A 16,045-nucleotide genomic window follows, 5' to 3' on the forward strand; every position below is an offset into this window, starting at 1 on the left:
AGCTTTATCAAACTATTATAACTTCAACACCAACATTTCGATTTAATATCAATACCACTTACCTATAAGCACCACCCATTAATTTATTAATAACTAGACCAATATCATGTAATGTATAAACGTATCCTTTGGGTATATGAGGACGTACATCGCGTAAAATATAACTAAAAGTAAACAGAATGAAAAAACAACTCAATTCGTCATTTAAGACATTTCTTAATAAATAAATAATAATTTTACGCATCATTTAAATGAATAGTGAAAAAAGAAAACAAATGTAAACAATTGTAAAAGAGAAAAATTAAATAAATATTTCAGTGTTTATAAAATGTACTCACCCTAAAGTATTTGCTGGACCATGTTTTGTATTGTAAAGTTCCTCAAGGCGGGGTATTGTCAAAAATTTCTTCATTGAAACACCATTTTCTAAAAGTAATTTCACAAAATCTATTCTATCATGTTCTAGTGCCTGCATCATAGCTTCATCCAAGGCTCCTTTATAGACAAAGGACATACACACACACATACGTACGCATTAATGGCAAAAATCCAATAAGAAAGACAAAGAAAAAAAGTATGAAAAATGATTGAATTTTAATGCAAAGTTTACGCATGTAATTGAAAGCAATTTCATAGTATTAGCAACCGACTAACCAAGGGCAAAACAATATGTATAAAAAATTGTTTTTTAATTTGAGTTTGATTATAGAAGTATAACAACAATATACACATTGAAATATACTACTTACCTAATGGCCATTCTTGACCATAGACAAAGATTTCACTGCGAGCAATGTCGACACGATTCCATGTCAGTGCCAAACTCAACTGTTCAGGCGGGCTTAAATGTTGTGATTTGAAAAGTGCTGTTAAAATGGTTTGATCCAATTCCTGGGCTTCACCCTCAGGCTTTTCTTGAATACGAAATATTGTTATCTATCCAATGATTGAGAACGATTATGTGGTAAAATTAAAATAAAAGAGACAAAAAATATAATATCGTTATTAATATTTATCAGAAGAGAATGATAGATAATAAAACAAGTAAGAATATATAGTCAGGCATGGCCCATCATATGATACCCTACTCCAGTGAATAGTATGTAAAAATGTGGAAATATATAAACGATTTGTTGACAAACAAGTAAAAATGTTATATTCGGCTATGCCGAATCTTATATTCCCACCATTATCATATATCGATATTAATATGAGCATCAGGGTAATATTTGAAAGAGGTCCATTAATAAGGGTTTCACTATAGATAGTGCTCTTCTGAACTAATATATTAACTTTTAAAAACAAATCGTTTTTGTCCAATTTCTATAACCATAAACTGGTTTTTTGTAAGAGAAGTTGTTATATGCGTGGTAGGATCAATTATGGACCTATCCTCATCTGTTTATACAACAATTATTTGTTTCGAATTTTATCGCTGTATTTGTATCTTATTTTAAGTAATTAGTTAAAGTAATTTTCTGAAGCAAACCTTAAATGGAGAGTTGGGTTATATATGGACCAATTCTCATCAAAATCGGTAGGAAGATTTCAGTTCCTTATTTATGTCAAATTTAATAGATCTACTAGTATTTTTAAGCCAGTATTGAGCGTTAAAGGCATTTTCTGAAAGGGACCATATATGGGGGGTAGGGTCAATTATAGATCAATCCTGGCAAAATTTTGTAGAACGACATAAATTCGTAGAGTGATTTGGGGTTATACAAAACTTGTTTATGTCGAATTTCGTCGCATTATAGATGTTTTGAAGCCGGTTATGAACGTTAAAGTAATTTCTACAGGGTACCTTTTATAGGGGGTAGGGTCAGTTATGGAAAAATCCTCTTAAAATGTGGTACAAAGATTTCGGTACCTATAAAACTTGTTTATGTCGAATTATATTGCTGTAGTTATTTTTTATCCACAATTGATCATTATAATTATTTTTTGAAGAGAGACATATATGGGGATGGGACCAATTATGGACCTATGTCTGCCATAATCCAGAATTTAATTTCAAGGGATAAAAACCTGACTTATGCCAAATTGTGTTGCATTTGCTTCATAAACAACGAATTTGTGAATGTTTGAAGCTTTTTACACAATATTCCGAGGGGACACATTTGTATAGGGGCTATTTTCCATTTTCAATACCAAACTTTTTTGATCCATAAAGAATATTTTGGGAAAATTTCATCTCCCTATATTTTTATTTGTGGACGCTATCGTGCCAACAAGAGACAGACGGACATAACTAGATCGTCTTAGAATCTTACGAGGACGCGGAATATATATATACTTTATGGGGTATATAAACAATATTTCGATGTGTTACACACGGAATGATAAAATCAATATACCCCCATATTTATTGATGGTGGGTATAAAAAACTGATTTTCTGAAAGAGGTGTAATACGAGGGCAAGGGTAAACTTGGTCTTGTCTTTATAAATGTTGTTAGAGTTATTTAAGTTTACATTAAAGTTATTTATGCAAAATTTTATCACGATATTATTAACTTTCCAGTCCTTTTCTGAAGGGGACTTTGTATGGGGCCAGGGTCAAATGAGACCCGATTATTACGAATTTTGGCAGTAACATTAAACTTAAACAAAAGTTGTGCCGATTTTTGCAGAGACATAACATTTAACATAATTATTGGTTGAAGAGCCCTATTCGAGGGGTACGGTTGTATGGGGAATAGATGAAATAATGGACCGATTTCAATTATATTCAATAAGAGAAGAGAAACGTATGTGCCGAATTTCATCGAATTATTTTGAAAATTGTGAAGTGTAGCGTGCGCACAAAGATTATATGAACACACAGACGGACATAGTTTAATCGATTCATAAAGTGATTCTGAACCGATTGCTATATTTAAGGTGGATGTAGGACCAACATCAGCACAAAAGCATAATACTATAGTGGTGTATTGTATAAAAAGCCCATTTAATTATGATATTAAGTGTGGATAGAACCAAATAATTTTTGAATGTTTGGTTGGTCCGATTTGAAATATAAATATATATATGGTCCAATACAAAACGTTAATGTAGAATTGACTAATATCAGAAACTTAGACGTTTTCTGCATTAAAATGTTGCTTTTGGAAGATATCGCATCGAAACTTTTGTTCATACATATGTTTGGAAGATGTATTTGAATCGGTTATAAATCGTGCACTATATTACTATACTATATATTATTATTGTCTTCTGATATACCTATGCGAAACTTATGTAAATGTCATGCTAAATATTTTTCTACATAGTTGTTAAAATGTAACATCAGTTTTATAACAGTATGTCACGATTATATTAACTAATTATAAAATTAAAAATTCTTTCTTCATCTTAAGAAAAAACCCAAGCATACTTGTAAATGTGTAAAAAATTAGCAACTCATCTTAAAATATAATTGCTCATTTAAAAAAAATAGGTATAATTAAATTTTTGCTGTCACACATTCCAGACACAGAATTTATCACCTAATTACACAAATTTGAACATTCAGTCTCTCATTCAAATTCAAATTAGTGCTGTTAAAGTATTGAGTAGTGGGTATCGAGTATCGAGTATTTGCCCTATTTTTTGGGTACTCAATACTAAAAAGTAGTTACTCAATACTTTCAAACTTGTATATGGATTTAACTTATTTAAATTTAACGGCTATGATGTGAAAAAATACAGCTCTACAACTAATACAGATCATATCATTATTAGAAGTGCAACTCTTAGCAATATCAAATCAATCTAAAAATAATTTAAAAACTGCAATAATAGTTAAAAAGTTACAAATATTTATTGATGTCTGGTCTAACTTTTCTTAAAAAAAAGGAAAAATTTCTCGTTTTTAATTTAAAATAAAACCGTTAAAAGTATCGAGTAGTATTGAGTACCCAAACGAAAAGTATTGAGTAGTATTGAGTAATCAAAAGTAGTAGAATATTACAGCACTAATTCAAATGAATAAAATGAGAAATTTAAGAAAAAGTTGAAGCAAAAAGTAAATAATAATTGTTGCTCTTACCAAATTTTTGTTGCGTGTACATTGTAAAAGTTCTTGATAAAGTTTTTCAGCCTGATCCGAGCCGACTTCAAATGTTTTTTGTATTGTATTAATTAAATAATCTCTCATGGATTCCAAAACGGGTTGTTCGTCGCCATCCGATGCGTATCTGTAAAATTTTAAATAAAAGGAAAGTGAAATTTTAAGTGATTTGCCTTCTTTAAATAATATATTTGAATATGTAAGTAGGTATGTTTGTGTATTTGTGTTACTTTAAATGTGCTTGTAACCAAGATGTCAAAATGTTACAAGTATAACATCAACTTTTTATTGCGGTTTTTAATTTCACCACAAAAAAAAAAATATTGTTGCAAACGTGGCAAAACCGAAGAATATTGAGGGAGGCTTTAAGGATCGCTGGAAGGAGTTTAACGTAGTTTAACTGGAATTCTCATCACTTGGCGCAAGTAAACAAGACAATACAAATGAAAAAGGGGACTAAAAACAAACAAAAAGTTGTACATAAGAACTTCAAACAGATGTAAAAGTATACAAAAATATGGCCAATTTAATTAATTCATAGAACACCGAGTTGTTGACAGAAACAGACGAAACCACAATGCATTAGAGTCATGTGACAGCCACATGAACAACATTAAGTGGAAATCTAAGGTTTACAAGTATTTAATAACTAGATTCATAAAATTATGATAATTTTAGAATAATATTTTTTAATACTAAGCTCCAAAAAGGATAGTGAACGCATCTAATAATATTGACCTGTCTGAAATTTTAAATTGAAGGGTTTCGTAGAAAATACGTAAAATGTTTAGCAATAATTTAATCAAGTTCTAAAAAAACAACGTTGGGAAATACACTCCTCGCCACTTGAATAGCACATATATAAATTTTTTCTTTAAAAGCTTATATTTTTGGATCAGGAATTTCTGGAAACTTGTTTTTTCCCCTCATTGTAATATTTTTTGTTCTGAATAAAATGTGATACGAATGGTTGTCATATCTGTAATATTTGATTTTATATAATTTTTTTTTGTAAATTAACCGAAAAAAGCTACTGTTAAAAATTCGCCACTTGAATAGAACATCCCCCAGAAAAAGTGATTTTATAGCAACTTTTGCAATTAAAACTTATTGATTTAGATTATTTACAACGATATAAATTAAACTAAGCTATTTTAGTAATGTGTTGAATCTCCTTGGTTGACTAACACTTCACAAATCCTGTTTGGAAGTGATTCATATAGCTTGGCCATGTAATTCAGTTGTACTGAGCTCCAGACTTCTTAAATTGCATAGATAAGTTCAGGAATTGTTGAATACTGTTTTCCAAACTCATAAACTTTCCGGGCAACCCATTCCCACAAGAATTCTATAATGTTTAATTCTGGTGAATATGGAGGGCAGCTCAACAATTCAACATTTTGGAACTCTATATAAGATTTTACGATCCGGGCAGTGTGGATCGGGGCGTTATCTTGTTGTAGGATCCAAGGGCTAGGTCCATATAGGTCATTGAAAACCAAAAAAGGCATTTTTTACTAACCCAATGTAGTTCTTAGCATTTACACTTAAGCTTAAAAACTTATGCTCGAAGGTGCCATAATAGGAAATTGCTCCCCATACCATGACACCACCAACACTGCTATGTAGATGATCCATATAATATGGTTCCTTCCGAAGGTCATGAAAATAGCAGTGTTGGTGGTGCCATGGTTTGGGGAGCAGTTTCCTATTATGGCACCTTCGAGCTTCAGTTTTTAAGCTTAAGAATTTGGGTTAATAAAAAAGGCTTTTTTCGGTTTTCAATGACCTAAATGGACCTAGCCCTTGGATCCTACAAAAAGATAACGCCCGATCCACACTGCCCGGTTCGCAAAATCTTATATAGAGTTCCAAAATGTTGAATTGTTGAGCTGCCCTCCATATTCACCAGACTTATAGACATTATAGAAAACTTGTGGGAATGGGTTGCCCGGAAATTTTATGAGTCTGGAAAACAGTATTCAACAATTCCTGAACTAATCAATGCAATTTAAGAAGTCTGGAGCTCAGTACAACTGAATTACATGGCCAAGCTATATGAATCACTTCCAAACAGGATATGTGAAGTGTTAGTCAACCAAGGAGGTTCAAAACATTACTAAAATAGCTTGGTTTAATTTATATCGTTGTAAATAATCTAAATCAATAAGTTTTAATTACAAAAGTTGCTATAAAATCACTATTTCTGGGGGATGTTCTATTCAAGTGGCGAATTTTTAACAGTAGCTTTTTTCGGTTAATTTACAAAAAAAAATTATACAAAATCAAATATTTCGGATATGACAACCATTCGTATCACATTTTATTTAGAACAAAAAATATTACAATGAGGGGAAAAAACAAGTTTCCAGAAATTCCTGATCCGAAAATATAAGCTTTGAAAAAAAAAATTTATATATGTGCTATTCAAGTGGCGAGGAGTGCACATATTTTAAAATTATTTTCAAAGAGAGTGCTATGTTGATAAGGCGTTCCGTTCCGTCGTAATTAAAAGTAAAGAAGATATAACATAACAATGTTCCACATTAAACAAGTTGCTGTTGCCGATAAAGTAATTTAATTTTATAATTTTAACACAAATTGATTAAGATATTATTGTGACAAATATTTCTTTGGCTAAAAAGCCGTAAGCACAAAAATCAATTATACACGGTTGTTATGAAATTTGATGTTTATTTTAAAAGGAATATTGATTATATATAATAAGAAGTTTAATTAAATAAAACAAAATATTAATTAACAAAACTTAATAAAGTCGAAGTAGAAGAGTAATTATGTATGTATGTATATCTCGTATATTGTTACTAGAAAAATAAATAGTACAATTTGAAATTTAATATTTATTTGTCTCAAACTAATTATGACCTTTCTAATGTAATTAAAGGAAATATTAAATAAGTTATTACAAAAATGTCAATTTTTTTTTTTTTGTATAGTAGAGGTTAAATATCATATTTCATCTGTGAATGTATATTATTGTAAGAATGTATTAGGGTTTCTAAGCGAAATTATTTCTCAGCATATCCCCAACATTTTTGTTTCTCTAATATTTATCATGACAAATCCCGAAATAAATACATACATACATATTTAAAGAACATTGTAAAGGTGATTTGTAAATCGCTATTCTTTACAACAGTGACCGTGATTACTAGATTTCTTTATGAACCTAAGCAACATTAATCAAAAACCGTGATCACAATTACTTTCCGTGATCAAATCACAGAGTGGTACAGCATCATGAAACCAATTTAAAGCCCACATCGGCACAGAGTAAAAAATAAGTTCTCTTACTGGTTTTTATCGTTTTTTATACATGTGTAAGCATACATGCGTGTGAAATTAAGAGTGCAAGAAAGCTCTTAACAAAGCTCTTTGCCGATCAGGGATTTAAAGCCATATTTGTATTTTTTAGACTGTGAAATTAGAAACCCTATTCTATAATATACCTTCATCATGTCAACCGTTTGCAAAGTTGGGGTTAGTGTACTAAGCATTTTCCTAGCATAAATAAAATTTTATAAATTAATTCCTTTGCTACCAAATATAAACGACATTGACCGAGCAAATATTTTTTTAATGAAAAACTCTGTTTGACCTGATTCATACATTTGTTCTACTAAAAATAATGAACGAACCTTTTTTGTTTTTAATAAACTTTTAATTAAATTAAAATGTTTTTCACTGTGATTTCATAGAAATCAAAGTTATAAAACAATACAAACATAGTGTTGTATATTTTATGATTTTAACTTTTTTTATATTCTACACCTATGTACATATGTATAGTGGAGGGAGTATAATGCATTTGTGCTGATGTTTGTAACATTATACATCCACCTTAAAATAAACTAATCGTCTCTGCTCTTAAAATAGGCTGTAAAAATAAACGGTTTAATTATATTTTCCTCCAACAATAGTTTATAACGTGTTTGCTCCTGATGTAAACTATATGGCTTCTTATTTAAACCGTCTAAGTCTAGAGAAAATATTGGAAAAATATTTCAGTCAAATTTTTGAATTATTTATTAAGAAAGAAAATTCTAAAAATGGATGCAATTAGGAAGAACAATGTTATGATTTAGTACTTTAGTTAATTTTATACCCTACACCACTATAGTGGGTAGGGTATTATGCGTTTGTGCTGATGTCTGTAACATTCAAAAATATTCGACCTACACCCTCCTTAAAGTATATCAACTGGCTCAGAATAACTTTCTTGAGTCGATTTAGCAATGTCCGTCTGTGCGTCTGTCCGTCCGTCCGTTTATGCGTCTGTCTGTCCGTCTGTGTGTCTATGTAAACCTAGTACGCACTCTACAGGTAGCAATTTTCAAGATAATTGGAAGAAATTTGGCACATACTCTTTTGACCCAAGGACAAAGCCTTTTAAAAATGGTTAAAATCGGTCCATTATTTCGTATAGCCCCCATACATCCGTACCCCACGAATAGGGCTTTTGAACTTATATTAAATGTTCTTGTATCACTTCAAAAATCGGTATTATATTGTTGTCTGTTGAAATCACGATAGGGACCACACTGGAGAAGCAAGAGGGCTGAACTTTTGCCTAATTATTCTCTATTGATAAGGTTTATTTGGTATTGATATTGAATATTGGTCCATGATTTCACCTAGCTCCCATACAAATGGCACCCACGGAAGACAGTTTATACATTCATAAATAAGATGCAATCGCGATAGAATTTTGCACAAGTTAGTTTTATGTGTAATATATGGCGGCCATTGGACCATAATTGACGCTACTCCCATATAAGGTCCCCTTCAGAAAATGACTTTAACGTGTTAGAAACAAGTTTTATGGAAACTATAATCTATCTACCAAATTTGATGAGGAAAGGTTCAGAATAGACCCTACCCCCATATATTAGAAGCAAGTCAGATAGTTGTATGGTATTATATAGGCAGACTGAATTGTTTTACTTGGTTTTTCATTGGTTTTAAACCAAAACTAAAGCTCATAAAACTTTGTAGGAATTTGAAGGTTAAATTTCTACAAAGAGCTGAATTCAAACATAGAATGTATGTAAGTATATATTTCAATATGTTATATGTATGCACACAGACACATATACATAAATACACACTCACATCATAACAAACAGGATGCGATATTTTAGCTGCAAAATGCAAATAAATTTCTCGAATCAATTGGTAGGGGAGTGTTTCTGTATGTGTGTATATTTGTGCAAATGAATCAAATATTTGAGTTTCTCTGTTTATGTATGTATTAATATAAATTTTAATATATTTGTTTGTCAGTTTGCTTGCTTTGCAGTGTACAAACATACACATGTATATAAGTGTTTGTTAAACTTACTTATGAACAAAAGCTATTAAATCGGCAGCACGCCCAGAGCCATCGCACACTACCACAGGCACGGGTGGTGTATCCGTCACGTATTCTAAAACTGCACGTATTGTGTTTGTACCGCCCTCGATAACAAGACAAACTACGGGTGTACTGGAATGTGTAACTGTAAATTAAATAAGACAAAAACGGTATGATGAATATAAAACAAAAAAGATACATTTCATTGGAGAAAAGAAGAGACGTGTGAAAAAATAAAAGTACAATTTAGACAAATAGAAAAGACACCCAAACACATGATTATAGGTATTGACCTATATAAATGTGTAAATTATCTACTTCTGTGTTAAATGCAAACAAGTAGTATTATGCATATAATTCCATTTAATGGCCACTTTTAAAGATCGGGTACTTTTTTGAGAAAATTAATAAATAAATTAACGTGGAACTATTTTAACGTTTCAACTCAAAATTTGCATGAAAATTATCAAGAAAATTGTCCATCTTATTATCTACGTAAGAGATAATACTTACATGGATGCAGCTTAAGGTTTGATATAAATTTTTCTAATTTTCTTCTTAAAATTAGTTCAGCACCATATTTTGCTTGTGTTCCGTTGTCGACCAAAAGAAAATAAGCGTGACGATTATTTAGCACAGCCAATTTGGATCTAAATATAAAAATTTAAGAAAAAAAACATCAAATGGAATAGAAAAAGACACCAGGAAAATTTGTTAAACTTTAAAACTAAAAAAAAAAAACATTATAAATTAGAACTAAAATATTAACATAAAATTGGTCCCCTAATGTATAAACTTGTATAAAACTTATACAACAACATTGTGCTTCAAATAATAAAATTGATTTATTTACAGAGAGAAAAGAATGTAGAATAAACAAACAGTTGATTGTATTTTCTTTGTCTTTTTTAGTTGTTATTACAATGTTGCATCTAAGTGTGTGTGTATGTGTGTAAACGCTGCTTAATCGTTGTAAAAAGAAGTCCTGCTGTTTAGATTGAAATTTTATATTCCATTTTCTCGCTGCCCCAGGCGTATGATGAACATCAATAATTTAGTTGTTGTTTTTGTTGTTCATACGCAACAGTAGATGAGTAATAAAATACACTAAATAAACTCAACTCAACCCCTACAAAAAACATTTAAACGCATACCATGGTCTATGATTTTTATGAAAAATTAAATATTAAAAAAAATATTATGAACACTTTGTAGCTTTTGTTGTTGAAATGAAAAATTTTATTTTAAATCTTTTTTTATGGGAACATTATAAATCTCAACGTTTGGGGTTGCTACAGCTTAAAACCAATTAATGAGTCTAGATATATAAATAAGTTCTTAAAAGAAATGATAAATTCTTAGGGGTGTCCCAAAATACTTTTCTTAAAAATGCTATAAATGATGGACAAAGCCAAAAGTAGCAACTATAATTATTTATCATATTGAAATCAAATTTAAGCTAAATTTTTAAATATTTTATAATTTATTACCAGTAGAAAATGACTAATTTTTACCGCAAATAGTATTAATATTTATTAAGTGCTGTTAGCACCAAAAATCTTCATTAATTTCAATCATAATTTATATAAATAAATTTTCATTATAATTTGTCAGTGGGTAAATGTATTAAAGATTTTTCAAACGTTTGGCTTTTGTGAAAAACCCAAAAACGTGTTAGAATAACTACACACCCAGACCACTGTGTCTCCCAATATGAATACGTTTGAATTCAATTATACGAGAGCAGTTCAAAAACTCCGTGAGTTTATAACTTTCTTTATAAGTAGTTAATGATGCAATGATCCTAAAATCGTCTAATATGATTTATTTTTTGTATCCAAATACTGATATTTACCCTTTACTTTTAAGTAGTTTAGTATTGGCTTACAAAATTTCTGCAATTTAGTGCTAGCAAATGCTTTTTACACAAACAAAAGAGAAAATAGTATATGTGTGTAAAAACCATTGGTGTTGTTATACGTTAGCCAACTAACATTTTTATTTAATTTAAACAAAACACCTCACTTAACTACGTATTTGTAATGACTTATTTAACTAGGTATTAGCAAGCGTACATAGTTAGTAACTGATTCAAGTAATATTGCCGCGTTACAGTAATGAATTAACTCATTATTTTGCAATGTAAGTTTTTGCTGGGTATTTATATACCATTTTTTATGTCAAAAAGACCGGGAAAACCCCTTCTGTTGAAACTTAAGATTCGGACCTACTTCAACACTTACGATTATTACTGTGATATCTTTACTTGAACGATCTGGACGAACATACTAAGGTGAGCATATTATTTTATGAAATTTATCGACGATTATAAGATCACATATATTTCGAAAAAAAGCTTTTACAGAATCACAAATTTCGAGAAAAATTTAAGGAGAATTAAATTTCAAACCACATCTAAAGTAGTACAAAAAATTGGCATTAAATGCCAGACTAAATATTATAATTCCTGAGTATAAAAATGCATTTGAAACTATCCTCGTATAGTACATGAATTTATAATAATAAAACTAAATGAAATCTTTAACATTTCATGTTAAAGAAAATCCACTAAAATTAGCAATTATATGACTCACCTGGGTGAACTGATGCTGTGACATGGCACCTCACGATTGTGACCCAAAAGTTCATGATTACGTTCAACAATACCCCAGGGTGCAATACCAATACTTACAACACGACCAGTCCGTTGTTGGCCTTCCAAAAGCAAAGCATCACCAACTTGTTTGGTTACACCTAAAATACAAATAAACAAAGTAAAAAAGTGGATATGAAACATAACATTGTCCATTTGCAGCCTAAAGAGTCATAACTCAAAATATATTGTTTCGAGAAAAGGCTCTTTAGAAGTTTCACTTTTTTAAATAACATTTATACAAATAATAAATAAAATCATCTTTAGGATTTTAACACCACGGATGTGTTGCAATACTGAGTTATGACCCTTTAGTAGCAAATGAGCGACATTATTTATATTTATTTAAAAAAAATATAAGCCTCCAAACAAACACAAAAATAAAAAAACAAGTACATAAACTTGTGTCCACGTGTATTGTTGAACGTGTGGGAGGTGCTGGAGTTGGTCTTAACAAAATACACATTTTGACCATAATTGTTGGTGAAAAACACATTATTCACACGCACAAATCAACAGAATGGTAAACAAGTGGTTTTTGTTGTTTAAAATACAAAAGTAATTTAATCCGTATTTAGATCCTTTTTTCAATACACAACCTTGTCGTATGTTGTATCAATAGTTGTATGTGATTGTGAACTTTTGTAAGGAAAAGTAATTACACAAACTAAAAGATTAATTATGCTAACTTAAAGATTTAATAATCAAATTTTAAAAGTGTTTTTCTTAATTTTTGTATTACAATCTATTTTTTATGTGAAACGTTGATGTTGTAAAGGTTTTTATTGACTATCATTGTTTTGTTTCCGGCCATATTCCCTTTCATATTAAAATGTCAAAATTACATATACATAGGTCAAGTGACCCAATTTTTAAAATCGATGTCTTCCGATTTGGATGATAGTAGGCCACACACAAATTTTCATCTCTATCGGTCAAGAACAGCCGCACTTAGAGGGGGTCAAAGTTGGGCATACATAATTTTATTCTAATGAGTGTAACTTTTCACCTATTGGTCTTAGCATAAATTGTCCAAAGGAGTTCAGATAGCTATTTCTTCATTCTCGCGATTTCTGAGACCCATTTCGAACATATTGCAGAAAATTTTCTTTGAACATATTATAGTGAGATCAAGATTTTCAATTGCCGGTAGGGAACTGAGGATCTCTTCAAAAAAAAAATGTTTTTTATCATGTATTTAGTATATTAAAACACATCGTTTGAGAGATATTCCTAGAAAGAAGTGGACCATGGAGCACCCTATTGTTCATAGAAAGCTTAACAGACCTTTTCGTGATCAGATCGGGAACAAGTTCTTAAATAATGATATATTAATTATATTTGAAGAAAAAACTTACCTGTATTTGTGCCACCTGTAAAAATCCACGCTCCCGTTGTTTTGGCAGCTTTCAATAAACCTTTTCGAATTTCCTGTAGTATTTTATAAATTATAAAAAAATATTTCGCTTAGTTAAGTATTTTTTTTTTTTGTTGGTTTACCTTCTTCAATTTTGGCTGTAATTCAAAATTTGCTTTACCGCCTTGTACTGTTATCAGAAGCTTTGGTAATTCTAAGTTCCATTCTTTGGTAAAAAGTTGTACTAATAATTCAGGTCGGGTGTCGAATGATAAACGGACATACTGAAAGAACAAGAAAACATATATAAATATTGTTTAAGATGTCATATCTTATTAATCTTTTGAAAGTTAATGATTTTTATTAAAATTGATTGATTTTTGATCGTGCTCAAATAATACTGCTTTTTTATAAAAATTGGAATAGATCACAAACTTCGAACTTTCCTAGATATTTCAAATGTATGTATGTATATCAGACTCGACTATATAATCTATATATATAAAAGAGATCCACTAAGGAGGAATTGTTGGAAATTTGTACATTTAGGGGTAAAAAAGGGAAAAACGGGTAAAACAGGGTTTCTTAATTATCTTACCCAATATTAGTGATACAAGAAAAATGCACATGTATCCACTCTTAAAATGATCAGATGAGTGTCTGATACTTTTTTGAAATTCGTACTTTTAAGGGGTGAAAATGTGTAACAAAGGTGATTTTGGTACCTTTTTTGGCCCTTTATAACTTTTTAACTAATAAACAAAATAACATTTTTGTTAATATTTTGAATATATCTCCCAAAAGTAGGAGACACTTGTTTCGTACTTTTTTTAAATACAATCCTTTTTGGGTGTAAAAGGGAGAAAACTATATTTTTGGTACTTTTTTTTAGCACATTAAGAAAACTTTTTCGATTTATTGAAGTATTCCTATTAAATTACGGACTAACTCTGTAATATTTGTTGAAGCAAAATTTTTGCTATTTTACTGGGAAAAAAAGTACCAAAAGGGGAAAAACGGGAAATTTTATTTTAATCAAATTCATTGAGCCAATATTTATCAAATTTGAAAAAGTAGTTTTTTTACTCACACAAACTAAGCTATTGGTATATTATTTTGGAATTCGAATATATAGGACCAAATTCGAGCAAATTGTTTGGTACTTTTTGAAAGCACAATTTTTCTGGAGCAAATGAATTCAGAATTGAATCGTTTGAGTTTTATCTGTAATATATATAGATTTAAATACGGAACATATTGTAAACTTAGTTCTCAAAGAGTATATTTCGAAGCGGAAAGGGGACAAATTGTACTATTTTTATTAGTACTTTCCACTCAGGTAGAATTCATTTCACTTTTGGTACTTTTTCTTTCTTCAAATGATATTCATTGTATGAATTCAAAACACATGATTATTAAACATACACGCCCCTCATTGAATAAGATTCTTTAAGAGAGAACTTTTTAGTACTTTTTATATCATAAATTGTACTTTTTTAATTTTCTAAAATATTTAACCTAGGAACATTTATTTTAACATACATGGTCTTGACTGAATAATATTCTGTAAGTGGGAACTCTTTGGTACTTTTCCATTCTTCAAATGGTACCTTTTGGATTCTATATTATGGTTAACCGGAACGCATGACACACGATCCTTATTAAATGAGAATTCATTGAGAGAGATTTTTGTACTTTTTCGTTTTTCCGATGGTACTTTTTGATATTTTTACGATATTGAACAGAGAAATATAAAATTTAGGGACCTTGGTGAATAAGAATCTACTGAAAAGGACTTTTGGTACTTTTTCATTCATCAAATTATATTTTTTGAATTGTATATAATATTGAACACAGAAACATAAAATTGTTGATAAATGAGAATCTATAAAATGTATTTTATAGTACTTTTTTGCAAATATTACTTTCGAAATTTTCAATAATGTGGAAGCTAAACGAATGAAACTAAAAATACAATCTTCTTCCTGAATGCGAATTTATTCACGTGATATTGAATTTAATTTTGGTTAGGGTAGCGAAGCACCCTTTTTGGGACGTATCAACTGTATATTTCTGACTTTTACCAGCTTGAAGGAATAACCCCTTCCCCAACATAGTGATGTGGGGTATACAAATAAGAATATTCTCGGTAAATGTTTTTCTTTTGGACCAGCATGATGGAACTAGTAATATTGGTTATGGGAGGAAAGATATAGGGAGTAGAGTTTATATCGCCAGTATAGTAATGAATTGTAGAATCTGTTGCTTATATACATATTTGAGAGTATAGGAAACAAGATTCTCAAATGCAGACGAAAACATTCCATTTTAATATTGATAGAACAGTAAAACACACACCACACATTCTGACGGTGCTTCAGAGGAACAATAATATTAGGTAAATATTATGTATTTTTATGATTACGCTTTCTTAGATAAATATGTATTTCATCAACAAGGAAGGACTTGGAAATAAATATTTTTACGATATTTAAAGATATTTCTATTACAGTTTAATTTCGAGAAAAAAAATCATTAAATAAACAAATGAAGTTGAAAGGGCCAAAATGTTTGCAATATCCTCCATTAAACCTATTTTTTCAAAAAGGAT

The 16,045-nt window shown here is 30.0% G+C and overlaps 1 protein-coding gene across 20 annotated transcripts in view; it reads right to left on the reverse strand.

Moving 5' to 3' along the window:
• Positions 1-16,045, reverse strand: part of LOC119616084 (transient receptor potential cation channel trpm) — a 236,896-nt gene that overhangs the window by 50,351 nt on the left and 170,500 nt on the right. For all 20 annotated transcript variants that reach the window (XM_037972276.1, XM_037972258.1, XM_037972249.1 and 17 more), the window contains 9 exons: positions 13,578-13,718; positions 13,436-13,508; positions 12,019-12,178; positions 9,938-10,074; positions 9,413-9,569; positions 4,030-4,177; positions 750-936; positions 339-495; positions 63-164 (listed from right to left, as the gene is read on the reverse strand). In XM_037972276.1, coding sequence (XP_037828204.1) covers positions 63-164; positions 339-495; positions 750-936; positions 4,030-4,177; positions 9,413-9,569; positions 9,938-10,074; positions 12,019-12,178; positions 13,436-13,508; positions 13,578-13,718 — 1,262 coding nt within the window. The remainder of the gene's footprint in view (positions 1-62; positions 165-338; positions 496-749; positions 937-4,029; positions 4,178-9,412; positions 9,570-9,937; positions 10,075-12,018; positions 12,179-13,435; positions 13,509-13,577; positions 13,719-16,045) is intronic.

Source organism: Lucilia sericata, unplaced genomic scaffold (genome assembly GCF_015586225.1).
Source record: "Lucilia sericata isolate MDLA Ls3-8-SP2 unplaced genomic scaffold, ASM1558622v1 Contig000002F_arrow, whole genome shotgun sequence".
Lineage (NCBI taxonomy): Eukaryota > Metazoa > Arthropoda > Insecta > Diptera > Calliphoridae > Lucilia > Lucilia sericata.